The 27758-nt window shown below is 48.2% G+C and overlaps 2 protein-coding genes across 3 annotated transcripts; both read right to left on the reverse strand.

The window, feature by feature from the left end:
- Positions 1–5: 5 nt before the first annotated feature.
- CALML4 (calmodulin like 4) lies at positions 6–14109 on the reverse strand. Its single transcript, XM_026060756.1, has 2 exons — positions 10206–14109; positions 6–6460 (listed from the first exon to the last, which is right to left on the reverse strand). The coding sequence occupies exons 1-2, from the start codon at positions 10522–10524 to the stop codon at positions 6363–6365; spliced, it is 417 nt and encodes a 138-aa protein (XP_025916541.1). The 5' UTR covers positions 10525–14109; the 3' UTR covers positions 6–6362.
- A 2433-nt stretch (positions 14110–16542) lies between these two features.
- On the reverse strand, positions 16543–27752 carry CLN6 (CLN6, transmembrane ER protein). 2 transcript variants are annotated; one of them, XM_026060755.1, is made up of 7 exons: positions 27111–27752; positions 26352–26466; positions 25389–25487; positions 22401–22589; positions 22239–22294; positions 19810–19932; positions 16543–16916 (listed from the first exon to the last, which is right to left on the reverse strand). In XM_026060755.1, the coding sequence occupies exons 1-7, from the start codon at positions 27191–27193 to the stop codon at positions 16628–16630; spliced, it is 954 nt and encodes a 317-aa protein (XP_025916540.1). In that variant the 5' UTR covers positions 27194–27752; the 3' UTR covers positions 16543–16627. The 2 variants fall into 2 exon arrangements, with proteins under 2 accessions (XP_025916540.1, XP_025916539.1); XM_026060754.1 differs by having other exon boundaries at positions 26352–27187.
- Between the last annotated feature and the right edge of the window lie 6 nt (positions 27753–27758).

Genomic DNA, 27758 nt, shown 5'->3' on the forward strand with positions numbered 1-27758 from the left:
TGAACTTTTTTTTTTTTTTTTTTCTCCTTCCTTAGTGTGGACACAAATGGCATTATTTTCTTCACAGTGTAACATAAATGGGAAAGGAACTGAACTTTTAAAGTTCTAACTTGTAGGAGTTTTTTTTTTTTCTCCTCTTGGAGACATTTACCTTTGGTGGTGGAATCTAATTCCCCCATCCCATTTTTAGTGCAGATTTTATTACGCTTAAAGTGGAATAAACCCTATCCACTGTTCCACAGCATTCCCTCTGTTTGCAGAACATATAGCCTTTCAGGAGTGACTTTTTTTTTTTTTTTTTAATTCCATGCTTTAATCAAGCATGTTGTAAGCTCATTAGTGCACCAATTATTCTTGTGGGCCAGACTCAATAAAATCTCAGGCTGAGCAATTGTTTGGCTGCACTTGTGTGGGACAAGACAGAGAATTTTTATAGACTCTAGCCCCGGATAAAAGCATTGACACGTTTGACTGTAGGTTTTTGTTTCTAATAACTTACTATGAAATCCTATTAAAGTAACTTAAGATCCTAATCAGCAAAATATTAAGCATGTGTCAATTTTAAATTTGTGGAACTGCTTGTGCTTTAAAGTTAGCCATGCGTGTATAAGTGGCCTATTGAATTGAGGCCTACCTTATTCTGTCTGGGGAAAYCTACTTTTAGTTGCAGTAGATCAAATTTCTGCTTAAAAATGAACTTGTCAACAAAAGGAAGAAAATATGAATACCAACGCACTATTGCATGGTTTGTGCAGCTGATACTGGTCTTGGTACAGTCTTCTCACTTCACATTCATCAAAGCTAAGTTACTATTGAGTGTTCAATGTGAGTCTCTTCAACCAAAAACCAACCCAATAAAAAAGCCCTAGCCAGAGCCCATGCACTGAGATGACTCTCTACCTATTGAAGTTTCTTAGGGTAATGGGTTTCAAATTCAGTTTCCTCTTTTTGGCCTTCAAAATATTTTGATTGATTTCCCTGTTGTTCAGTATGCTTATGTTGAACTTGGAGCCATACTTGCTTCCTGGTTTCTTTTCTCATTTTTTTTGAAGTTGTGCATGACATAGGAAAATCTTTTTTTTAGAACTGGTGGGTCATTTGGACTGATCCATTCTTGTTAAAGAGTGAAATGTGTAAATAGCTGGAATGCATTTTTTCAGGAGATTCTTTAAAGTAAGAGTAGGGGGAGGGAAGGAGGTGATTCTCTTGTGTCCCAAAGTCCATGTCAGAGAGTAAATATTTCCTCTGGTGTGAAAAATATTTTTTTAACTGGTTGAAAGTGCAGGTAACAAGTTTATCAGGAAAGATAGTAAGGAATACAAGAAATTAACAGATTCTCATCTGAATTTTTAATGTCCAAACTATTGATTGCAGCTAGTTGCTTTGAGCATTGACAAGGGCCACCTTTTGCCTATGAAGTTGTCTCAAAATCTTGCATTGATTAAAAAAAAAAAAAAAGAAAAAGAAAAAAAAACTTTATCCAAGTAGCATTAGGTATTGCTGTATGATCAGTTGTATGGTTATTTGAAAGGTTCACATGAATATGTGGCATCAAAATTGTTTTTAGTGTTTTTACAGCATCACTCTGCCACTAAATAGTTGACTTGAATTTTGAAAACAAATGTTTGTGTTTATATGTATATGTGTGTGTATATATGTATTTATAGATCTGTGTGTGTGAGTTAAAAGTGAGTTAAATAGTTTTTCCCATGCATGTGTATTTCATACATATCTGGCTGATATATATATTTCACCATACACCAATTTTATAATTTATTAAATGTCAGTTAAAAAAATAAATAAAAGGCTAGAAAATGGGAAATACTTATTTTTTAAACTCAGTCTGATTTTGAAGTGATTAAACCTACATTAGGAATATATCTCATACATTTTAGTCATTAACTGGGTGACTTCAGAGCATATGCTTTGCTACAACACTGTTTGTAAATCTGGAGTAACTTTGATTCTCCCAGACTGCCGCCAGTGCACCTGGGAGCGTGCGTGTCCCCCGCTTCTAAAACACTTCGGAGAGGAATTCTGGAGAGCTTGTGGCTATTTTACTGACCGTTGTGGCAACCTTTCCATTGACCCTGTTGTTAAAGATGAGCTGAAAAGCTGCTTATGTCAGTTTTGACAGCGGTATTAAAATCTCGTTAATTCCCATATGAAATTAAATGTGGCAAGTGAATGGTAACAGAAAATCTGGCATCCTTTACGCATGTCTCTAGCTTTTGGAAAGTGAGGTCAACTGACGATGTCTCCTGCTTCCTCACAAGTGACCCTGGAGGGAAGGAAGGCTTTTCAGTTCACCTTTGTCATTTTTTAAGCTCGTTGCCCTACAAAGAAGGGACAGAAATGCTCTTAGATCCTCCTTTGTGGTGTTAATTCCATATGCTTTGTGAGTATTCGTATTTCATACTAAGATGTTCTTTATAGTTGATGACTCTCTGTGCCTCTGACCACAGTTAACATTACTTGGTAGAAGTCTCGGTCTGAGTTCTCTGGAAGTTCCCTGCAAATGTAAATCCAAAACTAAATCTCTGTTCTTTTGCGTATTATTCAAGGTGCAGCACAGCAATCCGGTGTTTGGCTGGCTTGCAGTCCTGCTAAATTCTCTGTAGATTACAAAGTTTATGTAATCCTTAGACTAGTGGTTAACCCTTCTTGTCCTCAACTTCTTCCACTGGAGGGGTGGGTGGGTGTGTGCACGTGTGTCTCTGTATTACGTATAGTACTGTATGTGTGTATGTGTATATACACACAGGTATGAGTAAATAGCTGTTGTTTGAATAGCAGGGTGGAAGTGGCTTTGAATCACTCTTGTGGGCATTATTGGTGCATCTTTTAAAAGAAGAAAAACCGTGCTAACCTATAACCTATACTGTGCATTACGAACTTTGTAGTACTTCCATAATTATAGACGCGATAGCAATTCCAGGCGTGCCCATTCCTCTCCGTGGCAAGGGTTCAATAAGCCTGTCAAGGATGGGATGACTGATAGATTTGCGTTGAACTGTCTTGGAGCTGCCTCCTAATGCAGAGCTAAAGACTGCGAGGAGAACATCTCGAAAATTAAGTCTTCGTTGCAGTTTAACATTTCAGGGTTTTAAGCACATTTTAAATATATTCAGAAAGGATTTTGTTTTATCAGTGTAACTGTTTCTTTCTCTCTCTCTCTTTTTTTTTTTTAAACAGAGCTTAGATTTCTAACAAGGGAAAATTGCTGGTGGTCCCCGAAAGTGCTGCTGTTAATTGTTTTAATTAACAAAGGGAAAATGTATATAAGCAGAATATTAAAATTACCATTAATTCCATGAATTTAAATCTGTCATTCATTGCCTTAAAACTTTCTCTTAGTTTCCATATGGCATGCCAAACCCATAAATGGCTTTTAAAAATGTATAGTAGACCAATGTCAGTTTGTATAAAAGTACCAAGTGAAAATATTTATTATATGCATTGGAAAAAATGGTTTACCTATTGAATGTTACCTGTTTATGTAGAAATCTTTAGATGTAATAAAAAGCATTCAGTTATGTTGTGTTTTCTAAAAACAAACAAACAAAAAAAACGGGGGGCGGCATTGCTTTCTGTGAACTGCGAGAGTTGCAAAGGACCCTTTTGAACAGGAAGGCTTTGCTTCTAAAAGCTTGGTAGCGTGGAGTGTTTCACCCTTGCCTCTCTGAGCTCTAACAATGATGCTTTGTTTTGTGCGGATGTGTGAAGTGTACTGTTCCTTTTGCTAGCTGTTATTTGGGTAATGTTTATCCACCCGGAGAGGGTAGCAACAGCCTGTTACGATACAGATGCATTCTGGAATAATCCGAAGTGATTTTGAGCCGATCAATCCCCGTGACATACAAGCTTTTATACTGTCTACAGCTGAAAGGATTTGTTAATCAACTGTTCTGGTCAATGGGGAAGAATTAAACTGTGTATTGGATCATTTGTAATTTGGCTATTGATGCATATTGGAAACAAATGCTTCTAAATGAACTCCTTGTTTCATAAACTAATTACGCTCGCTGTCAGAGCAACAGAGGTTTTTGCTCCCCTTCCTCCCCAGGACTTGTATAGCAAAGGTCTGGAAGAGCCTTTCAGCCTTGTAGGCAGAAAGCTTCCCACCTTCAAGCTGTGGGCATACCTCCGCGAGGTGCTAATGCACAAAGATCCTCCGTAAAGGTAGGGTGCTTTGTTTGTGGTGGTGGTTTTGGTTTTGGTTTTGGTTTGGTTTGGTTTTTTTGGCCATAAGGTTGAGATTGACTGTGAATAGTGGCAACAGAGGGAAATGGTGTCTTTTGCTGTTAGCTAGAACCAGTTCTTGGTTTTCTAGTGAACCTGATCTCTCTTTCGCTTTCTTCTGTTTTTCCTGGAGTGTTAGCTGAGTGTCGAACTGCTGGTAACTCTGACTTTCAGAGAAATGAGGGATTCCCCCTCTGCCCCCTGAGTAGGAAGAGCTAATGTACGAAATTGAGGGACTCTGTAGATGGGCATGACAAGATATGCCTTGAATTGCAGTCCTTTGCTGATCAGGACCTTTTTTTAGTCACTTGGTGTGTGAGGATTTGAGTTTGAGCTTATTGGGTTAGCTGAAAACCAATGTCTTGTGAAAACTGCAGAAACTTCGGCTTGGCTCCGCGTCAAGGGAAGTTGGGCACGAAACTGCCGCTGGTCTCCAGCGCGGGACTGAAAGGTACGTTGTGGCTCCCCTTCCGTTCTTGCATAGCATTCAGCAAGTCGTGTAATCTCCTGTGCTGCTTTTCTCCTCATGTGATAATTTTCCACGAGAATAATACCCATCTCAACTTCACAGAGATATTGTTACCAATTTGGAAGGGTTAAAAAGATTTCCTGCACTTCATTTTTCAGTTTCTAACCAATTTTCTGTGCTAGTTAGTCATGGTTGATTACAAGTGTTGCGGCCATGTATGATGGTGTTAGTGGTAAGCCGAGTCTGCAGTGTTCATGCTGTCACTGCATACCTCAGTGGGGGAAAAGGCACTTTATCTGCCAGGTTATTTCACAAATAGAGCAGAGGGGTGAATTAGTTGCTTCGGGGGTAAAGATTCAGAATTAATAGAAGGAGGGAGAGGTCTGGATGGATGGGGAGAAGGATGGAGGAAAGGGGGCTCCCCTGGGTAGAAATGGCAGGAATTTGTGGTCTACTAACGTCCTTAAGAAGTTGCTGTTAGTTCTGTTATTGTGCAAAGATGGTCTCTGAAAACTTCCAGGTGACAGTAGAGGAGATCTGTGGTATGTTGTCACATGCCAGTCTGTGGACCTTATCTAAGACTGACATGCTATAGTAAAAATAAGATTAAAACCCACTGTTTTGGGGCATGTTGGTTTAAATCAGTTTAAAGTCAAGAGAAACAGCTTTATTTCTGTTATAGAGAAGCTGAATTTTCACAGCCGCTGTTTTTCCCTGCCTGGCTGTCTTTGGGAGCGTGTTCTGGGCAGCTAGCCCAGTACCTGGTGACAGACGCCTTTGCCAAGCGCTGCGTTTTTCAGTCTTGCCTCAGAATTCAGCGGCAGCTTAACTGCACGGAGACTGGACGCTGCAGCATCGTGCATCTTGCAAAGTAAATAATGTGACATAAGTAGAAACATAGAGAAATCTTATTCATCATCCTCTTTGACTCCTCCGACATATGAATCGGTGATCCTAGTTCCTGTGCTTTGAGAGTAGGAGTTGCCCTTCCAGTTTCCTCTAAACTCTGTCTTGGTGCAGTGAGAAAAATCCAGGCTGCTCGTCTCCGGCCCCTCTGAGTAGTGAAAAGGATGCGGCCGCCCTTCACGCGGTGCTGGTGTCTCGACAACTTTGTGACAGAGCCACATCCGACGGGGAGTTACGTTATGGGAGCCGTGTTGGGGATGCCGGCAATACTGGAGAGCTACGCGGTTACACTGAACTTGCCACTGTCAGGACGTAACCGAGCCTGCCGAGAAATTCCTTTACACACAGAGAACTGTGCCCAGGCTCGGGTGTGTGGAAATAGCAAATGGTTATGATTTTTGCTGACTTTTTGGAATGCAAAAACTGCGTGACATCAGCTATAAATCATAATTTATGCTGTGATCTGTAGACTTAAATGCACTTTTAAAATAACAGTTGTTTTGTAAGCGTGACACGTTTTACACAAGGGAATGTTACATTCAGTTTATTTAAATGACTCTGAGAGCTCACATCTAAGTGACAATGTTTTTCTGGAAATGAGGTGGGAACCTGTTTGTGTAAGCTAAACTCAAGGCAGAATATGGATTCTTAATGGCAAATAATGATTCCTGAGTCTAAACAGTGACTAGGAAAAATTGAAATCAAAGTTTCAGGTCCTGCTGTTACCAATCTCTTGCTTTGAATTTCAGTAGTCGGCTGCAGGAAGACTAATGGTGCGGACAAATTCTTCGTATTTTATTGTTCCATTTGGTCCAACTTTGGCTTCTTTTAGCAGGTCATCCACTGAAAGTAAGAGTAAAAGAAAATATAAAGATAATTTTAATTTGACACGTAGTAGGAGTGTTGTGATCTTCTAAGTAACAGTACTGTGGGATTTGGGTTTTCAAATTTTTATTAGAAGTGATAAGTTCCAGGATCAGTTGGATGTACCACCCAGATTGCATTTTTAAACTAGCATCAATTAGCACTCTAATTTTGATTTCAACTTTAAACTCTAATAATACAATTTGGAGCAGGGATGGTCGTCTTTGACGTCCGGTGAAGTGTGGTGCCAGTGAAGGCGCTGGAGTTAACGCTGGCTGACAGACTGTGCCCAGGTTTAAGTCAGTTTGCACTGTGACCCTAAGGATGCCAGTGTCACTTTTTAATGTAGGCGGAAGCAAAGTGTTCGGAAGCAAAGAAAACCTTCTCAGTTGTGGCTCTTAAAGCTCTAGCTGAACTATATTTCTGAAGAAGTGGTAGCTGTACAAATTGCCACGTGCGAGTAGGGATGCTTTCCGTTCCAGCTTTGGGAATGCCTTGGCAGTGACATCAGTCGCCTAACCTAAAATGTTCTCTTCTGTAAAGACTAAGCCATTAAAATTGATAGTTTGGTATTTCCCCCCTCAAATAATAAATGTCAATAAAATAGAAGTACATAAGTAACACATGGAAAAGCAATATTAACTGTTGCTGAATGATGTTGCAGCTGGGAATTAGATGCCATATTCTACACGGGAGAGGGGGAGAATTCTCTTGCTTGTTTATCCATAACATACAGTGGGTGGGTGCTAAACCAAGTTTAAGAGAATTTCAGGAGCTTTTATTTGATAGTGTTTTGGGCAACAATTCTTCCGATAAGGCATCTAGTACAGTCCAGAAGAGTGTTTTTTGCTTGCATGCTTGCTAATGTTGGGGTCCATGTGTCTGGTTTCACCAGCGTGGTGCCGTCTTCAATTCTTTGGGCCAACTGTCTGCAAACAGTATCATGCCTGGAGAGAGGAAGCTGTTGGGTTGCAGACCTGGGTTTATCGTATGGTCAGTACTTTAGCATTGTGCCTTCTAGGTGGTCAGAGCCTGTTAGTAGACCAATACAGATGGATGTCACGTGGCTATGAGGACCAGCACCACGGAGCTTCCTTGACAAGTGGGAATAACTACACACCACACCTATTTGCAGGCCAAAGCAAACGGCACAAAAAATTCTTAGAGAGGAATCCCATCCGATCCCCTGAACTGCTGGAGTGGATTAGACTTCTCTCCCACCTTCCATGCACTAACTGAGTCTTCTGCATATTGCTCCTGTCCGGGCTGGAGCCACCTGGCCTTCCTGGAGGCTGCCTGCTCTCCCCTGCCTGCCAGGAGAGTGACCCATCCCTGAAGAACGTGGGGGCAGCTCTGCAGAGGCTGGTCTGTGTTTTTACTAGCCAACTGCTTGACTGAGGTGGCCAGAACAGCTGTTCAGGCTGAAAGAGCTGTGGTCCTTTAAGTAAGACTCCTAGTACCTGTATTTGAGCACAAAATAATAGCTTTGCAGTTGTCAGTTGTGAAATCCTGGGGGAAGGTCATGGTGGGGGAGAAGGGGGGGGGAAGGTTATTTTACTGTAAATAGTTCTGTATAGAAAGTCTCTACGAGCAGCGTAACCTGCTTTCTCCCTCTGTGCTTGATACGGTGTTGGCCGAGATGCTGTTTTTCCCTTTGCACCTCTGTGTTTGCAGACAGGTATCGGTATGCAAAAGGGGGAAGCGCAGCCCCGGTGGCCGCTGCTGCTGAGGGATCTGGTTTCCGAGTGGGGTAAGTGAAGTGCTATGGTGAGAACGCCTTGCAGAGCCACTGGTGCTGTAAGGTAAGTAACAGCTCTTTGTTTTCAGGAGATCTAATCCTGCTTTTCAAATGAGAATATCCTGATGGTAACTGTATACTTCCAGGGGCATAAACTCAAAAATAATTAATTCTTCCCAGAACACTTAAAAATAACTCGGAAGAGAAATGTGTTGTTTCTCATTTGGAAAAGTACATTAAATTAAAATGAAGGGAAGGCTTTTCTGGAACCACTGTAAATGAAGGTACGTGCCAGTAGTTACTGAACAATCGCAGATGCTAATGAAATTGAGTCTGTTCTGGCATCAAATATTTATAGCAGCTTAGCAAGCCAGGGTTCATTCTGTCAAGCCAAAGGGGGAATTTCTTGTTGAGAAGAAACACAGCTTGCTGCACTGGGATCTGCAGTGCCTGGTTACGAGTTGGCGTGTCAGCCACACGTCTACTTGCAAGATGATGGGAAATGTCGCCTCGCCCCCCAATATAATAACATTCTTGCCAGGGTGCCTTTAATTAGGGCTAATGTCTCCATGTCTTCACTGCTTTTTCAGCTCTTACAATAGCTCTGAAAGTGTTTTCAGATGTAAATAGCTGTATAAACTGTTATTCCAGTTAAATAGTTGAGGAAAGCGCTCAGAAGACATGCCTTGCTGGTACATCACCCATAAAGCTGACAGCCAGTGGTGGTGATCGGACTGTCAAACCTTGCTCCGATTTAGTCTAAACTCTGCTTTAATGTTAGCAAGGACAGTTCTTGGGCCCTTTTGGAGYCTAACGGGCTCTGCACAAACTCCGTAACACTGGTAAAATGCTCCTGGACCGTATCGGACATCTGATAAGTTTCTCTAATGCTCCGTCTTTGGCAGAGACTGAGTAATTTCGAAGCTCCAAAGCCGCCGCCTCTCTGCAGGGAGGCAGAAGGGGCGAGAGCTCTGCGAGAACCKGCAGGCAGCCAGATGTGCCGTGTGCGGCTGGTGCGTTTTTGAGCGAGCAAGCGACAGGAGCCCTCAGCACATCTGGGCTTGCAGGCAGGGACCTGGGCGATCTGAGGAGCGGTGGGGCTGGCATCTGTCAGGCCTGGGCCCCCCGGCTCATCCTATGAGATCTTAAAAAGCATAGCATGCATTTAAAAYCTGTTTATGTACATATATAAAATGACTAGGCCAAAATCGGGTTCTGATTGTTTTCAGCTCCCTGGGAATTCCCTTCCATAGTGCCCCTTGGGCAGGTTTCTGACAAACCGGACAGTGGTGGGGTTTTGAGGGTTTTTTTTTTTTGCTGCTGCTCTTTTGTGGTTTTATTTTTTTAAATCTTAATTAARAAGTCCCACTCTGCCTCTTGGAAACTGCTCTGCCCCAGAGCTAATCGCAGCAGCGTTCCTGGGAAATTGCCAGTTCCCCTGTGTATTTCTTAAAGCATCTCTAGAGCTGAGGACGCGGAAGCTTTCCGAAGGCCCTTCGTGGGATAGACGCTTACTCTGAAAAAACAGTGAGTCCTCTCTGAGCAAAAAAAAAAAAAAAACCCCGTCATTCAGGAAACAACTTGAAAAAGGGAGAAGCTCCCTTAGTTCACCAGCAGCTGCCTTCTCCCCCCCCGCCCGGAGCGGCAAAGCACGAAGTCGCTACCGAGGGACCGGTGCGCGCGGAGGCCGACGGCAGCGGGGTGACCTCGTGCAAGCAGCAAGGGTCCGGCAGCGCTCGGGGGTCTGCACGCGGGTCCCGAAGCTCCCTGCTCCCCTGGGTGCGAAAAGCGAAAAGCCGAGCACGCGCTTACGGAGCCTCCTGCCCCCGGCACCCAGGTGCTGCAGCCCTGAATTTTGCTAGCGCGGATGATTTGCGTTTTCCCCGCTGGGCAGCTTTCTGCTCCCAGACCCACCTGAAGTGGAAAACCGGGGAAGGAGGAAGTAGAGGATGAGGAGTATTTGACATGCCCGCTGCGAAACCGTACCTTCTGCCTCGGAGAGTTTCTCTCCCAGTCTCGTAAGCTTGGCTCTCAGTTCTGCGGCGGTGATGAAGCCTTTCTTCTGCCTGTCTATCATGGACAAGGCCGTGAGGATTTCCTTTTCGGGTTCCTCCTGCTTCACTTGCCTGTACATTATATTCAGGAAAGTGGAAAAATCCAGTTCTGCGTTTCTGTCTGGAAAAGTAAGAGCAGGTTCCCTGTGGACGTGGCGGCATCGCRGTTGGATCCCGGCCTCACCGTTCCCCGCTCCCCTCCCGGGGCCACCTCCTCCTGTTCTGCCCRCGCTGCTCGGACCRGAGRGCATCTGCCCGGCTTCTGCATCTCWTCGAAGCCCTGCGTTCAAGACCGTGGCACTGCTCTGCCTGTTGSTGGTAGCCTGCGGTCCGTGCAAAGCGGCCGTGTTCCCGCTTGGCGGTTCGCAGACCGCTCCTGGCCTCTGCCTCGCCGGCGGTGYGGCGCGTCGGCGTCCGCGCTCGCGACGGAGCGAGCTTCTCCGGGTCGCACCCTCGGGGCCGCTGCGGCGTTGCAGGGTTTAAATGAGGTACTTCGGGTTCGTGAAAACGGTAAGGGCAGCGGGAATTTAGAGCAAGCCCTCGTCTTGGCTGGTGTACATCAAAAGAGAGAAGACGGGCGACCCAGTGCAGGTACGTGCGTGGGCAGGGCTGAGCAGGGGGCCGTGGAGCGGCGGGGCTGCGTTCGGGGTCGCCCCTCGGGCTCTCGTCTAGAGCTTTGCTGGGCTTGCGCTCTGCAAGCTCTGTGTCCATAACCCTTAATCCCCCGCGCCTTATCTCACGCTTCTTCTTCAATCTTTGTGCTCCCCTCTGAATACCTTCATATGTATTTGCAGGTTAAAATCTTTCTGATCTCTTCTACCTCTGCTGCTTGGACTGGGCAGTTTCCCAATCTCAAACTCATAGTCAGTACAGCACGGTTCACCCGAGCGGCTGCAGGATACCGCCCCCCGCTCCTCTCTTGAGGGGGTGTTTTTTGKTTTTTGGGTTTTTATTTTAATGGCACTGTTTTAACCAGTGTGCTTGACTGACTTTGTTCACCATCTCGCACGTCGGACCAGGTTTTGGTGACTGCTCTTGGTTACGCCGTATTGCCTGGGCTGTTTCACCTGAGACCCAATAATCGATCYAGATCCTAGCCAGCCTCATTTGCTTTGCACGTAGGTTCCCGACCACAGAAAAGTCGAGTTTTAACAAAAACCTGCCAAGGCCAGATAGCTACTCTAGTTTGCTCATCCTCTTTGAAAAATTTAGACCTGCTTTCTGGGGCCAAGCTCCAACCGTAACCCCATACGTTTCACTGATGCACTACAGCTGCACTTTACTCACCGATCTTGTGCAAGTGAAGGTGTTTCTGGACCTCTCCTGGCGTTGGGCTGGCTCCCAGGCAGCGCATCACGACGATCAGGTCGGTGGCYTTTATCTTGCCTTTTTGTTTCTTATCGTACAGGGAAAAACATTCCTTGAACTCTAATTAAAAACCAAAACCATGCGTTACGCCATGTAAGGTTRCATCGATCTACAAGTGATGCTTCTACAATTGGCTGGCCAAGCYGCGCCGGTAGGGATCCAGCTGGGACATGGTGTCCCTTCGGGGTGTCGTGTTTCAGGAAAGATGATGGGCAGCGGGGGAGGACACGGAAAGCGCCAAGGGTCGTTAGAAGTCTGATSCTGTGAATAACTGAGCTCGTTGGGGGTCTTTCAGTCTAACAAGGTCTGAARGTGGAGCCAGGTTCTTCAAATATGTGATAGACTTGAAAGTAATTTTCTCTTCCTTTGTGGTGGGTAGGACATGATGTAACAGGCTTTAAGTTGAAATGAGGAAGACCTAGGGGTTTCTGTGCGGTGCCTGACCTAGCCGTGCGGATGCACCGGGCTGAAGTGCCGGGGAGGAGCTAGCTCTGCTGAGCACCGCGTGSTGGAGAGGGGCTCGCTGCTGCGGCCCCGGGTGGCATCCCGAATGTGGGGTCCACACGTACGGAGCCGGCCGCCGTGCGGGTACGCGGCTGGGTTCTAACCAAAGACAAAAGAGCTGCAAATCTAGCGTTTGGGGGAGGCCCTGACCACCGGCTGTGGGTGGCTGCAGGTGAGATGAACCTCCGCTGCTGCCTCCRCGTGCCCTCCTGGCATTCGACTGTCCCCCCCGTGCTCCTCCCTCGTCCCCGTGAGCCCAGCCTGGCTCCTCGCCTTCCGCTCTTCCCCCTGGAACGCCGACCTCGCGGGCTTTAAACAAATAAATCAGGGCTCAGGCTGRCCTCGATAACGCTGTCCTCTCTCACCCTCCCTTCCCGCAGCAGCGGGCTCCTCGGCCGCCCCGTCGCGCTCGGCGCTAACCCGCGGGTTTGCTGGGCAGGTCGTCCCGCCTGCAGAGCATCCTGCGAGCGGAACTCTCGGCCTTTCTTGGCTTGATCCCCTTCCTCCCCCCTCCTCYGCTTCTCTCTTGGCCACGAGCAGATTCTCAAGCTATGTTTGGAGAGGAAGAGGAGGCTCGGCGAGACCCGTGAGCCGAACCGCCCGTGCCGGGCACTGCCTTTGCTCGCCTCCGGCGTTGCACGGCGTGGCGAAGGGCTCGCCGCCCGCGGGGCCAGCAAGGACCCGCCACGCTCGGAYGGGAGCCTCCCCCAAATATCCCCCCTCCTCCTCCTCCACCGAGTGCATCGATGCACGGGGCAGCGCGAGGGGCCCTGGTTGCGGGTGCACGGCGTGGTAGAGAAAAGCCGCGTGTGTGGAGCCGCTCTTCCAGCATAACGCGTGTTTCGGCTCTCTTCCCTGGTCCTCTGCCGCGGCGGACTGCACCYGTCTGCGCTCGAGGGGGGACCCTGCATCGAGGAGGGACCGAGATGTGCCCTGACCCCCGGGGCTGGCGGCTGGGCCCCCCGCCCCCCTCCTTCCCCTCGGGCCGTYGCTCGGTCCGCGTAGGAAACCTTGCCGGGCTCCGGGGTTGCAAACGCAGACCTTAAACTTCTCGCTGCCGCTCACAAGGGGCTAGGAAGTGAGCAGTGAGACCTCTTTCCCTGGCGCTTTCTGGATGAAATGCAGCTTTCTGGGTGCAGAAAGCGCAGGGTGGGCGAGCGACTCCCGCCCCAGCTGCTTCGGCCCCGGCAGCCCCGTGCGTGCGGCGGCTGCCTCCAGTCTCGCTGTACAAGCAGCAGCAGCAGACGCCCTCGAGAGCGAGGACAGCAGTAAGCAGCGGAGCACGAGCCCGGAATCGGACCCTTTTGTGAGAAACGCTGTTAGCTGTAAGTTTGTTAAACTGGTCTTAATTAAAAAAGAGCAAAACCGTACGTACCGTTAATTTGATCCTGGGACAGAAATTTTGCCTGTAGCACGGGAGAGGGGGGAGAGGAGAGGGAGAGAGAAAACAGCAGCTTTAAAATTTGGAGCGGGGGGCGCGGGGACGTGCGGTCTGCGTCGCCCGAAGCGTTTTGCTCACCATGATTTTGGGGTCCTTCCCTTGCTTTCGAGCCGGCCGCCACGATGGGCTGCGCTCTCCTACCTGCTTCCTGCTCGAAGAAGGGCTAAAGTCCGCGGCAGGCGCCGGGCGGAGCGGCCGGGACTGTAATAAATACCCGGCTGCTATGGCTACGCGGCCGGAGCCGCGCCGGGGGCTGGATTCCCACGTGTCYGCTTCGCCAGCGGGGCTGGGAACAGCGGCGTTGAGGGAGGGACCCCGAGCCGTGGCGCTTAAATCCAGCTCCTCCGGCTGGATTTAAGGTTGTTTCAGCCCTTGGGGGTCGGGCTGGATAATGAAATGAGTTGGGCGAATACAAAAGGTTGGATAATCTCAGACTGAGCTGAGCTTAAATACTGCCGCTTGGGGACAAATGCAGAGGTGCAAATACCTAAGGAGGCTGTTCGGGACGGATGCAGGGGGATTTACTGCTTTGCATCCTCTTGAAAGGGTTTTGCTGTCGGGCAGGAGAACAAGATAAATCACGAGTTGCGCGTCCCGGCTGGGCTCGGTGCAATGTTGCCGGTTGTCCTGCTCGGCCACGGAGCCGCAGCGAGGAGCGGGACGGCCTCGGCTGTCTGCAGGGGGTCGAACGCGTGTCCCCGGGGCTGGGGACACGAGAAACGGGCTGGGAGAAGGGTTTCAAGGTGGTTTAAATGCTCTCGGTTGTCCATTTTTTTTTTTTTTATTAACTTTTAACTAACCTGTTGGGAGTGAGCATCCTCAGGGATGGCCGACCCTCGTTCCAGCCCTCTGCTGCGGCCCTGCAGGACTCGCATCCAGCCCGCTCTCCCGGGAGGCCTCCGGAAGACGATGTGGAAGCGGCGGGAGGCCCCTTGGCCACCGCTCTCGTCATTTCCTAAATCTTGGTGCGTGGCGGGAGGCCACCGCACCCACCCGACGTGGAACAGCCTGGACAAACAGCTGCGTCTGGTCCTGCCTTCTGCTCCCTTCTAGTGTTACACTTCCGCCGTTCAATTGGCACTCGAGCCATTGAAAACCAAGTTTTTTACAGGAAAATGCTAGAAAAAAATCTACAATTCGGTTTAAAAACAAAAACAAAAAGCGGAGCCAACAGCTTGAAGGGAATGGCGTTGGTGCAAAACTTTTCAATTCTTGCCCGTTTTTCTCCCACATCAAAAATAAAAAGAGGAGGGAGAAAACCGTTTCAGTTTCAACCTCTCCCGTTTTCAATAGACTAAAATCCGAACGTTGAGCAGAACCGGGGTAGCGTTGGGGTAGCGGCAGGGCGAGGTGCCGCGGGACGGTGCTGGAAGGGGGGAGCTCTGCCCCCACGGCTCCGCCGGCGCTCGGGAAGCATCGCCGGAAGACACCCGGCGACGGCAGCGCTGGGCAGCAAGGAGGCAGGCCGGGCGCGCGAGTACTTGAAGCCAGACCGTGACTGAGAAGAAAAYATTCAGAGGCTCTAACGGCTGCTGTCGCGTCGCACGAGCCCTAACCGCGCAGCTCTCGGTTGTTATCGCTGCATAGCCGAGGTACGGACGGGTCCTGCAACCCTGCGGGACGAGGACTCGCAGGGAGGGAACGGCTTCATTAACTAACGTGAGTTGCACAGCTTTTACCAAACATCTTTATTCTGCATGGTTTGCTAATAACTTTTATTATTTTTTAACACTGGGGTTCTGTCACACAGGGGTCTAATACAAATTTTATGGACATAAACCATTATGATGACTTAGCTGAAGAGTTTTAGGAGCTCAGCTCCATCACCTGAGGACTTGAGACTCAGCGAGCTGTGATAARGAACGAGCTACAGCGAGAGGACGCCAACGCCAACGCCAAGGCAGGCGGCAGAGACTCGCCGGGTCGCAGCGAGCACCTGGCCGGGAGCAGGCTCCCCCGCTGCCCTGGTGACGCTCGCGGCTTCGCCTGACGCTGCCGACCCTCTCAAAGCCAGGGCTCTGCCTYGCGCCGACGGCTTCCGACGTGTCCCGGCGTCCTGGCAGGGTGCGGGAGCCGGGCCGTGCTCCAGGGGCCCCTGCCTTCAGGAGGGGTTTGAAGGACGGGGCGGTTTCGTGCTCGAATCGGTCTGAGCTGCAGGTGGGTGAGAACTAGAGCAGGGCTGGAAAAGGGCTTTGCCGAGCTTCTGGGCAGGAATCCGCGCGGAGGGGGCCGGAGCCAGTCCTGGAGGAGGAGAAGGGGGCGAAYGGCAACGGGGAGGACCGGTGACCCCGGCGGGAGGAACGAGCCCTTCTGAGCAGCCGCCTTCATCTCCAGCCAGGCCCTTCCTGCTCCTGCCTTTAGCAGAGGGCTGAGCCCGAGCGCTGGCAGCCGCAGCGCCGGGAGCCGCGTGGGTCCCGGCCCCGAGTCCCTGCACCCTGCGGTGGGGGGACACGGCCGGCGCGAGCAGAGCCTGCGGCGAAGACGTGCCCAGCCTCCTCCCCGGCGCGAAGCCCTTCCCCTGCCTGTTTACTCAGGCCGGGAGCGGCGTAGGAGGAGCAGATAAATCGCCGCCACTCCGTGCCAAGACGCAGGGAGGATGAGAGCGCTCCGAATTCCTGGCAGACTGCTCCCGCTAAAGGAGACGGCGAGCGGCCGCTCGCCAGCAGCCTGGACCCGCGCTCCGGCCCATTCCGCCTCAGAGCAAAGCCGAGGGGCACGCACAAACGCAGGACGCGTCTGATGCTTTTCCGCTCTGATGCAGCAGGGAATTAGTGGTGTCCTTCAAGCACCCAAAAAGGTCCAGGGTGGAACCGCGTCATCACAAACTGGAGATGGATGCTACCAAGGGAGRTGACCCTGCTGTGCTAGCAGCTTTTAAAGAGTTAACAGTCACAGTGACTATCTTTCCCCCTCCTGAGCTAGGTCTGGTTAACACACAATATGCCTTGCAGCGAACGTTGGTCAGTAATTTATTTGAAATACGTCTACGTTAGAAAAACTAGTTTTTTTTTTTTCTTCAAATCACTCTAAAATATCAAAACTTATAAACTTTCCTTTGCTGCATGGAGGTTGTTCATGTGCAGGGTGTAAAATGCCCATGGCTCGGGGATATAGATCACGCCAGGGTACTTCTTCCTGAGAATTTTGTCATTCCACAGCCAAATCACCCAAACGGCAATTAGGACCAATGTTATGATGAAGGAGTAGAACAGGAAAAGCCCATTGCTGTCCAGGACAAGTCCTTTGCGTTTCTGGTGCATCACTAAAGCCATCATGGCAAAGAAAGTGAAAATGTAGAGGATGAAAATCTGACCCTCTGTCACGAGATACCTACAAAGCAAAAATACCCATTAGTGCCCGCTGGGAGGAAGCACAGAGCAGCAGCAGCACCCAGCTCTTGTAGCGTTACATGGGTGAAACGTCTCACGCCAGGGTCCCTCCAGGAGCCTCTCGTGGGAGCTGTGACCTTGACGGCAGGAACTGGCCCTGCTGCTAACAGCCAAGGCCCTCGTCTTCTGCTCAGGCAGCTGTGTTGTGCCTGAAGAACCGTTCTGCTCTCTAGCAAGCTTTCCTGGGGCAGATCTGCAAGCCAAGCACTTGAGCACCCATGATGAAACCTACCTGACTGACTGGTGCTGCGAGAGGTAAGTACGTATGAGATCTGTGCAAATGAACGGCCAGCGTCACGCTCGGCCCCTTCTCCCTGCTCTGCGTCTAGGTAAGCAAAGCTGCGCTGCTCTCTACTGCCATCTTTTAAACTGATTCGTTTTCAAGTTTCCTATCAGTAATTTATCAATAGAACAGGTACAGAAATGTGTACCCAACATGGGATTTTAAAGTCGATGGTCTCACTTTGTGAACTGGAAGCTTAAATGCAAACCTGAGGCCAGGCTCCGTCTCTAAGGCACCAGGCGAGGGAAAGGGGCTCAGGTGGGGACCGACGGCAGGACTAACCCGCGGACGTGGCACCRCTTTGCTACAGGGCAGTGCTGCTCTTGCACGCTGCTCTTCATCAATCTGCCCAAATTGCTTCCGGTGACAGTAAAAGCCATCTGCTCCCCGTTTTACCCAGGGAAACTGAGGAACGGCAGAGAAGGTATTTTCTAAGGATCACAATAAAGGTCCCTGGTCAAATCAACAAGGGAGCCAAAGAGTCTTAAACAAGGACAGCGCAATTACACGGGGAGTTTGTACTCTCAATGCCTTCTCTGTGCGGAGCCCCAGCATATAGCATGGGAGGGCTCRCTCTTAAGCTCAGGGTTGAAATAATAAATACCACCTCCTCCCTGGTTGGGATCTGACTGGGATACACGGATGCATGTGGTTATTAGTCCAAAAAGCCATTTCTCCCTGTGGTGTATCTGGCAGTGGCCAGTCTTGGTTGCTTAAGGAAAAGGGTGTTAGCGAGCCAGCAAAGCGAGTTACCCTTCCCCGACACACCTTCCTGCCTGGTAATCAGCTGCTCAGAGGCTTCCTGATCTGCAGGCTGCGTCTGGGCTGTCCTGTCTGACAGCCACACGGGGAACTTGTCTTCCTTGAGTCAGTCAGTCTGTCTGTCTGCTCTGAGGCTACTCGCTCCCCAAGTTTCCTGTGGCAGTGAGTCCCACAGCTGTAATTACGTGCTACATCAAGAGGCACTACTCTTTCATGTTCCTTCAGACCTGCTGCATGATGAGTTCTCTAGTTCTTATCTACAAGAAATGGGGAATAATCATTACCAGTTCCTTTTTTTTCCCCCCTCCTGTGTTGCGCAGACCCCTGAGCATGAATCAGTACAGTGCTCTCAGTCTGGGGGAGTCCAAAGAGGCAGCAAGCTCATCAGGAACACCGGAAACCAGACATTTGGGATGATAGCTCTTGAGGGAGCCCATCCACAGGGGCAGGTGGTTAGCAAATGGGTGTCTCCTTAAATAGACCTGCATTGAGAAACTGCCAGGCTGACRGGAAGAAGTGAAGGAATTATGCTTGCTTGTTCTTAAATTGCTAGCACGCAAACTGCAGAGTTTCATGCTGATGTATTTAAAGGAAGTGCAATGGGGTAACTGGGAACTGACCAAATCATCCTGATGCTTTTGACTATCAAAAATTAATTTACTGTATAAAAACAGTCTCAGCAGGGGGTAAAGCCACAGGCAAGAGAACATTGTCTCTGAAGATGAATGACAAGTTGTTTGACTGCCATCAGGGAAACCATTTGGGAAGATGAGGCTAATGAAAATGGGAAATAAATAAGACCTCTCTCAAAAGGCTATTTGGACCCGCAGGGTGAGCCGAAGAGGCAGCGTAAGGCTGTCACGCAAATGGTCTGGGCTCTGTGTAAAACCTCCAGATGACTGACGAGACAATCTCTGTTACCACGAACAACCTGAGATCAGGTGGATGAGCTGCAGGCACCAGGTGACCACCCCCAAATCTTCAAAGAACACAGGCTCCCTTAACAGTGACTAGCAGGCTTTAAAGAGGGGACAGACAGCAAATACTATGGAGGCTGAAAGCCTGAGCTCCAGAGATAAGAATATCCTGTATCAGGATTCCTGAGACAGAGGAGGAAAAATACTGGCTTGACTGCTAATCAGGTGGGTTTGGAGCAACTGGTGCAGGGTGGAATCAGTGCCAGAAGCAAAGGGAGTGGACTTGTCTCCAGAATACACCAGTGTCAGGACCACCAGTAGAAGGGTTATGTAGGATGGAGAGGTGCCCCACAGTGCCCAAAGAAGCAGCTCTTCATTGCTCACAGATGATCTTTCCTTTGCTGAGTATAGCCAGCTCCTCTGTGCTGCTTCCTGGATGAAAAATTTACTTGYGACTCATAGGGCCTTTGCCAGCACAGAGCTGAGGCCTTGCCTCTTCCAAAAAGAGGGTGCTGCCCTTGCAGAACCAGCTGGGCTGAACCTACCTGCTCCCGCTTCATTAGTCAGTGGGGAACAACATGGATGAAGAAATGCACCCAGCAGTGACAGAGTGCACCACACCGAGAGAGGAAGCTAAAGTTGGCCCAGCTGAGCTCAGGCCCAGACAACTTGCATAGGCTAAACAGACTGCAAATTTCAACAGACTTGATTTGATTTGATTTCAGAGACCTGCACAGCAGAAGCTGCGGCAAATTCCACTGTGGAGAAGGGAGAGCCTCTGCCTGCGTGCGGCAGAGCCACCTGCACTGTGCCTCGAGCACTTGCTGCCCTCTTCATCCCTCCCCTGTCCAGAAAGGACAAAAAGCACTTACCAGTAATAAAGGCTGCTTGGCCCTATCAGGAGCAATGCAGCCATTGGCATCCTGCTCTCTTCTTCAACAGGAGTGAAGCAGCCAGTGAAATATATAAACAGTATCAGAAAGAAAGGGATGTACCTGTGAATGGAAACAGACCTCCTGTCAGGGCTGTGACTCTGAAAAACAGCACCTCGGTGTACTAAGTCCTGGAGCCTTCACCGCTGTATCAGGGCCTGGCTGGTTTTCCGCAGGTGTTCATCCGTTATGTCTACGTTATGGTCTCAGAAGCAACAAGGGAACTGAGATCCTTGTGGTAACTGACTCTGCTCGCATTACTTCAGCGTAGACTAGCCCTCAGCTTCCAAACATGCGTTTGCTCTGCTAATCTTTCACCAGCAGACAAGCGTTGATAACCCCCCCCAAATCTAAATGCTGCATGAAGACAAGTCCTGTACTGAGCCCACGAATGCATTTGGCCAAAGAGCAGAAGCACAGGCCAGCCAAGACTCGAGTTGCTGAAGCAACGTGTAACTGGACCGCCTGCAAAAACCGTAGGGCCTAACTCCATAGCGTCACGCTATGACCACGGTGGCTGTAAGGCTATAGCCTCCCTGCGAGTGTCACAGCTGTCGCTATGAGATTACCATTGTGTCAATAAAAGCCAAAGGCCTGGCAGGGCCAAGTGTGGGGCTATTGTCTGTCCTCACTATGCAGAGCGCTTCTGAAGACAATTAGACTTCTGGGGCTCTTGCAGGAAAAGCCAGAGTTTGCTGATTAGGTCAAACACCGGGTTCAAGTGCCCGGTCGAACAATTGCATTTGTTACGCTCCCAGACTCCAAAAGCTGTTTAAGCGCATTGTGTTGTGCTAAAGCTAAACCACAGGAAAGCAGGACGTGGACCAGGATTTAAACAAACTAACAGAGCCCTTTTTTAAAGGAATGGAATTTGCTTGCTTTGTAGTTCCTGGGGAACAGCAGAGAAATCTGAAGTAGCCTGATGGGAGAAGGACTTTCCTCTGTACATCAGAGAGACCTAAGGTTATCTGGCAGCAGATAAAGGGACAGACAGTTCTCTCCGGGGTCTTCAGTACAGGCAGAGCAGTGAGATCAGCCCACCCAGGATATGGGACATGTCTACGCCGACAGCTGCTGCTCTGCCACCATCGCTGCCTGGCTGCAAGAGCCACACCAGCCAGGAGGACGCGGACCTGGACCTGATGCAGCCTGCAGCRGCACAAGCAGGTGATCAGCATGCCTGCAACAGCGCAGGAGCCTGACCTTGTTGATTCAGACGCAGCCCTCCACTCAAACACTCGCCATAACAGCTTATCTCCACATGCATTTCATGTGGAAATGGGATTGTCAAGGCCTGTCCTGGGGGGCTRGAGGCAGCCAGCACCGTTCTGCAAAAAACGCACGTTCAAACAGGCAAACATGCTCTAGCAAAAGTGTGCTGAGTGCCTGGGGCGGGGGAGGAACCTGCCTGAGCTGAGGCTAAGTCTGGTTCAGACACACAGGGCTAAAATAGCAGCTGGGTGCAGAGTGCAGATGCTTGTTCCCCCAGAGTGAACCTGCCCTCTGGGGCCAAGGGTGCAGTTCTGTTCTAAAGCGTGATCCTGCTCTCATGCAGAATCTAGCAACAGCACAACCATGTAGCGACTAGGATTATTTGGCTGTTGGGGTTAGCAAGTTGATTCAGCATCACACGTGGTCGCACAAGGGCTAGATATACTCTAAGTAGGATGCAGACGGAACTGGAGTTGCACTGGATTAAGCCTACTGTCAAACTGGACCAAGTGCTGCTAGGATCAGCTGCTGGCAACAGTGCTGCCATGGTGGTGAAATTTGAACTTGAACCTAACTGGACTCCCTGAATCAGCACGGTTGGGAGTACTGGGACCACGTAGCCTCTGTCACTGGGTGGCACTGGTCTAGCTACACGAGCAACCCTCTGGTCTAGCTGGAGGGGTGCTAATTGGATGCACGATAAAGGAGGAAAACGAGCAAGTGTCTAGAGCATCCTGGAGAAACTAGGCAAAACCAAGCTGTTTTAGAGTCAACCTCCAGAGGAGCAAAAACACGGGTGGTCACAGTCAGTGAGCTTGCAGAATCCTTAAACTTGCACTATAAACTGTCTCTTCATCTGGGCATCCCATAAAAGAGGCCACTAAGGGGAGAGAAGAGAGGAGCTGTTCCTCTGTTCACTGCAACTGTCAAACTGCACGTCTTAGAAATATCAGTGAGGATGACAGAGATGGAATAGTGGGAACAGGCAATTTTCAAAGGGAGAAATCCACTGTAATCCCACTAGCTACAAGAATATTACCCCTAACCATATCTCATCAGCTGTGTTTTGTTTTTTTACAATTAGGCTATGAACAGAACAGATTTGCCTTTCCTTGTGTCATGTTCTGAGGCCACTAGATACACTGTAAAATGCTTACCACATTGAATGACCTAAATACTCATCGTAGTAGTACAGCAGCTCAAAGGAATCAATCTGAAATGCAATGAAACAGATTTAAAATGACAAGGAACAGTACATTACTAAATAAGAACAAGCAATTAATATTTTTAAGTGTTTGTATAAAACACAGCCTCTTTACCAGTGTCTCTGGCTTCAAGTTTTTGATGATTGGATTCTCTCTTACAGACAGATGGTGCTGGTAGCCACTGAAAATCAAGCGATGGTTCACAGAGTCTCCAACCAAGTGGATGCTTGCTCCCATGACAAACATGATGATGCTGACGTACACCATTGATCTTGGTAAGGTCTTAGGGGATCTTTCAATGAGCTAAAAATATAGAGACGTGTTGAAGAGTGAGGAGGTATGAGGAGAGAAGCACGACGCTGTAACCAATTCTGCCCTAACTTAATCGTGGCTAGCAAAAATAATCTAAAACCAAGCAAAAGCCTGTAAAAAATACTGTAGGTTATGTTGCCGTAGCAGATCTGAGCTGCTGTCCACAGCTGTTAGCACCCCAACTGGGAAATAAACATAGCCCATCATGGACAAACCAGTGTGACTGGACCTGAAGGGAGCGCGCTTCTCTTATTGCGGTTATGACCCCAACACACATCTCTGACGCACTTCCATTAGCCTATGTGGCTTTCCGTTTTGGGTATGCACTTCTATCCCTTTTTGCAACAACGAAAACAGACTTTGTGGCCTTGTTAAACCTTTCTGCAAGCAGCACCCCTTACTAGAGTCAATGCTCAGACTGAGTCAGTCATCCAGTATTTCTAATACAGTACTCAAAGCAATTTATTCACCAGATATGATCAAAAACATGATTAATTAGGAACAATAAGGCAGCTGCTTTCTGTAGTGCCTTTGCTAAATCTATTTGAAAGCCTCTCTGTGCCCTCCAGTGGTGAGAAGAACCTCTAGCATCACTCCAGCTGAGAGCGCAGTGCCCTTAACTCCTTTGGTTAAGGGACATTTGTTCATTTATAATTCTCTGCTAGATGTTTTTCAAAGGTCCCTTTTTGGACCGTTTAGATTTTTTTTTTTCCTCCCTAATGGAATCTGACTCATGGTTCTCTGTGCATTTGTTTCTAAAGAGGAAGCTTCATTTAAACCAAACTAATATATAGAAAAAATCTATTCACCAATAAACAGGTTGGGGAGTGAAGCAACCGTTTTGAGTACCAGCAGTCAAATTTAATGATGGAGTACTCCCCATACCATTTTGTGGTCTGCTTAGGTCTGGGTGGACACAGGTACGTGTGGCTGATGTGGAGCAGCCCCAGTATGACCCAGAGCCTGAGGCAAGCTCATGCAAGCCAGACTGGGGAAGAGAAGTAAGATCTATCTGGAAGGGAACCCTCCACTTAACTTGCAAAGTGGGAAGACCTCAAAATGCATAAATCTCAACTAAGGTACTTTGTGATTTGGGACCCAGGAGATGGAAAGCTTAATCATTCTCTTTATGCCTCAGAGAATGAACTGCAGAGACCTACTAAGAGAAAACAGCAATGTGACTACTTTTGCGGTCATTTCATAGAARAGAAGCATGCATGGCTTGGTTGTCTGAAGTGAGCCCCACTTTCCCAAAATCTCATTGCCTCCGTGAGGAAGGTGCATTAAGAGGAAATGCTAAGTCRGCCTCAGAAACTCAGGGTCAGAGTGAATGCGTCAGTCTAGCCCTGCTGGAGGATCAGCAGGGGCAACCTTTGCCTTCCCATCTCTGCGCTGCCAGATCAGCTTTGCAGCCCTTCATAGATGGTCTCTATATGCACTGAAAAGCTCCTTATTTGTATTTAATTTTGAGGGTTAACTTTCCCTTTCTCTATAACTGCTGTATGAATGTCAAAAGACTCACAGATAGGCGAGGAGAATAAAAGGCTCAGGAAAGCTCTCGTCTGACGAGAGGAAAAGGTTGGACACTGCCTTCGAGAGGACACTGGACAAGAGAAATGTATCCTGAATAACAAATGGCTTTTTTTGTGTGTACCAGTCCTTCATGCTCTGCTGCCAAGGAAGCCAAAGACAGCAAATTTTAACCTGATGAGTACGTAACCTGTAGAAATCAGTTGTGTCAGACTGTGACAGATCAGACCGAGAGTTTCGTACGCTYCAAATCCCCCAAAGGACTGGATACTGAATATTCTTTTTTTGGCCATAATGGCATTTAGAAACTCCCAGACTCAGGAGAGAGAGAACCATTTACATCTCAGGACATAATTCAACTTCTAGCTAATGAAGGTTAAAATATATTTATAATTGCTTTCGTAGATCTTCTGGCTGCTAAGTATTTAATATAAGAAGATTTCTAATGATACAACATTCTTTAACCTCGTAAATGGTTTACAAGATCCAGTGGCTGGCAGCTGAAGCTAGATAAATTTAAGCTAAAGATATAATTCTAATGTCAAAGAGCAAGTGTAATTAAGCACTGAACAATTTAGAAAAATCTACAATAGTTCCAGCTTTGTTAAGGTCTTTAAATCATGGATGGATGTCATCTTAAAAATATGCTTTAGCTCAGTCAGGGTAAAGGACTCAGAATTCCACTGAAGCTGGAGTTACTGTGGGAAATAATCTGCTTTGTATATGCAGGAAATATGATTAATAWGCAAAATGATTTTTTCTGGGCTTAAATTTCTGCAGCCTTCTCCTGGAACTTGTGCTTCTGTTAAAGGCTGGAGGCTGACTCGAAAGGGTCACATACAGAGTCCAGTCTGACCATGTTTGCTTCAGTTCAYAAAAAACAGGCAGAGAAACCAGTCTGGACTCCCACTAGTTCATGATATACAAACTGCCTAAAAATGAGAGAGAGAGAGAGACTAAATGATCTTTCTGTGGCCTAGGAGTGGCTGCTGTAAGACTTGCTGAAAACATTTTTGTCAGTATGCAGAAGGGTGGGGAGATGGTCACTGCCTTGCTCCTTAAGAGATAGTACCTTAAATTCTTTCTGGAGTAGAAAAATTCTAACCTACAGGAGGACTGGCTCATTTGCAGGAATTTGTGAGTAACTAACATTTGTTCAACAAGCGTCTGAGAAATTCTTGTCTTTCAGAAAACCGTATTATGTGTCTTGGTTTTACAGATAATATTTCAAAAATGAAACACTTGTGCTTTGAGGCTTACCTTTAGCAGAAGAAATGGTGTGATAACATTGTAAGCCATGTGGAAATAATCTCCAGCACTTGGTTTGTTTAGTGGAAACCACTCCAAAGGTAGAATAATCTGAGGAGAGGGGAAAGAAGCACCTCAGTACATTCTCATGACCCAGTGGGCAATTACTGCGTTTTACTTTCAAAACATCTGCAGCCCCCAGTAACTGGCTGAAAGACAGTGAGAGAGAAAGTCTTTGTTTTAGACTGCTGCTGTTTCCTAATTGTTATGGTTTGAGTTAACAGCCAACTGGCTGACTTGACTYCACATAGCAGTTAATAACAAAGTTGATTAACTCTTCTTGCAGTACATATAGCTAAAACATATTTTGGAAATATGCACTAAATGAACAGTGTATTTAAATCTCAGCCATTCACTCTTGCAGTGCTACCAAAAGCTGACTCTGTGAAGCTGCGTGGCCAGGTGAAAAAGGCACTCAGGAATCCTACATCAATGCATTCTGTGTATAACACTTTGTCATGTTCAGATGTTGGCAACGACAACAAAAAACCCCCACATACTTTGAAGGCAAAGACCAGTTCTGTCCTGCCATGCATTATCTGGAGAGCAGGAGTCTCAGCAGTTCCTAAACTCAAGACCTACAGGCAGGGTGTGGAGAAGAACGGCATAAACCTCTGTAGTTAGTTTTTATGTAACAAAAACAAAGTTGCAGGAAAAGTGACTTGGAACCAAGTTTCCCAGATACCTTCCTTGCTACTTGAGCAACATGCTTGGTAACAGTTATTCGCACCAATATGTCACAGTGGTCCTGATTTCAAAAACATACTCAAGGATGTCACTTTGGTGAAGGCAGGCAGTGCACGGAAACAGTCCCTCAGCCTACAGGGGAAGCTCTGGGTCAAACCGTCACAACTCTGCTATTCTATATCCTAAACAAGCGCAAACGCCCAGTGGGCCTGCCTCCGTCACACTCACCATCGCAATGGGACGCCCAAAGTCCAGCACCCAGTTCTGCAGAGTGAAGTAGAACCACAGATCAAAATGAAACTGAGAAGTCTTGAAGGTGTCTTCGCTCTTGACTGCTCCATGCCTAGTAACAACAGAAGTCAAAGTGTCAGCCTGCTGTGGGCTAGCGTGGTCAATGACTCCAGTTTTGTACTGTTGAGYGTTTCTTTCCCCCTCCTCAACCATCCCTCAAGAATTGTTTAAGACTAGGGGAGAGAGCATGTTTCAAGTGATCTTGGAAAAGGACCGTCTTGCTCTGTGCAGTGGTCACAGACCGTGCTTTGAGAAGCAGAAACTCAGATAGCAAACAAAGCACGGAGAAATGGGGCCARATATGTGAGGTCATACACCAGGTTTCTGAAGAGGCAAGGACAGAAGCCAAGTCTGTGTCCCTGCCCATAGCCTGTGCTTTCCTGGCTGATGGTGCATTTCTTGGGTTTGAGATCTGTGGAGTAACAACAAAGTTAGACTCCGAAGGGAGGAGGAGGCAGTACAGAAAGGCAAAGCATCATTAAGAAAAACTGGCACATCCCTGTAAGAAGGCCGTCAGTGGCTGCAAAGTGAGCACAAAAGCAGGATGAAAAGCTTTAAGTGTTGAATTAAGTGCAACTATTTTTAACTTTTGCATGACAAAGCAAAATTAAACTCCCACAGCACTTCTGATGAATGCTAAAATGCATTAATGTCTGGTGGTACTCAAGCACAGGGATGCTCTGGACGTGCTTTCACCTTGATGTCTGAAGATTATTCTCCTCTGCSTCTGCAGAACAACTCTGCGGAAGCCTTTCCATCAAATAACGCTCCAGCATCATCAAACCTTCACCTCCCTACAGGAAAATCGGCCGTTTTATCCTGGCTGTGCCACAAATTGCTCTTCCGTGGTGCTGTAATCAGAAGGGCATGGCCGTACTGCGCTGCCTGAGCGCACGGTCCGAACCTCATGGGCAGAGGAAGAGCTGTGGTGCCCTGGACAAGTGAGGGTGCCTTGGACAAGCCGGGGTACCCTGGAAGAGCCAGGATACAYGGGATGAGCCAGTGAACCTGGGGCACCCTGGATGAGCTGGAGGAACTCTGCGTAACTGGCAGTTCCTTGGATGACCCGGGATATCCTGGATGAGCTGGGCACCCTGGAAGAGCTGTAGCTCCCTGGATGAGCCTGGGAATTGCGGGTGAGCTGGGGGACCGYGGATGAGGCTGGGGCATCCTGGATGAGCYGGGATACCCTGGAAGAGCTGCAGTTCCCTGGAGAGGGCTGGGGGAACCCTGGACAGGCTRGGTGTCTCCATGTAATCTGGGGTAACCAGGATAAGATGAGGTGCTGTGGATGAGCTGGGGGACCCTTGTGAGCTGGGACATCCTGGACAAGGCTGAGGAACC

This window comes from Apteryx rowi, unplaced genomic scaffold (assembly GCF_003343035.1).
Source record: "Apteryx rowi isolate R43461 unplaced genomic scaffold, aptRow1 scaffold_170, whole genome shotgun sequence".
NCBI classification, from domain to species: Eukaryota; Metazoa; Chordata; class Aves; order Apterygiformes; family Apterygidae; genus Apteryx; species Apteryx rowi.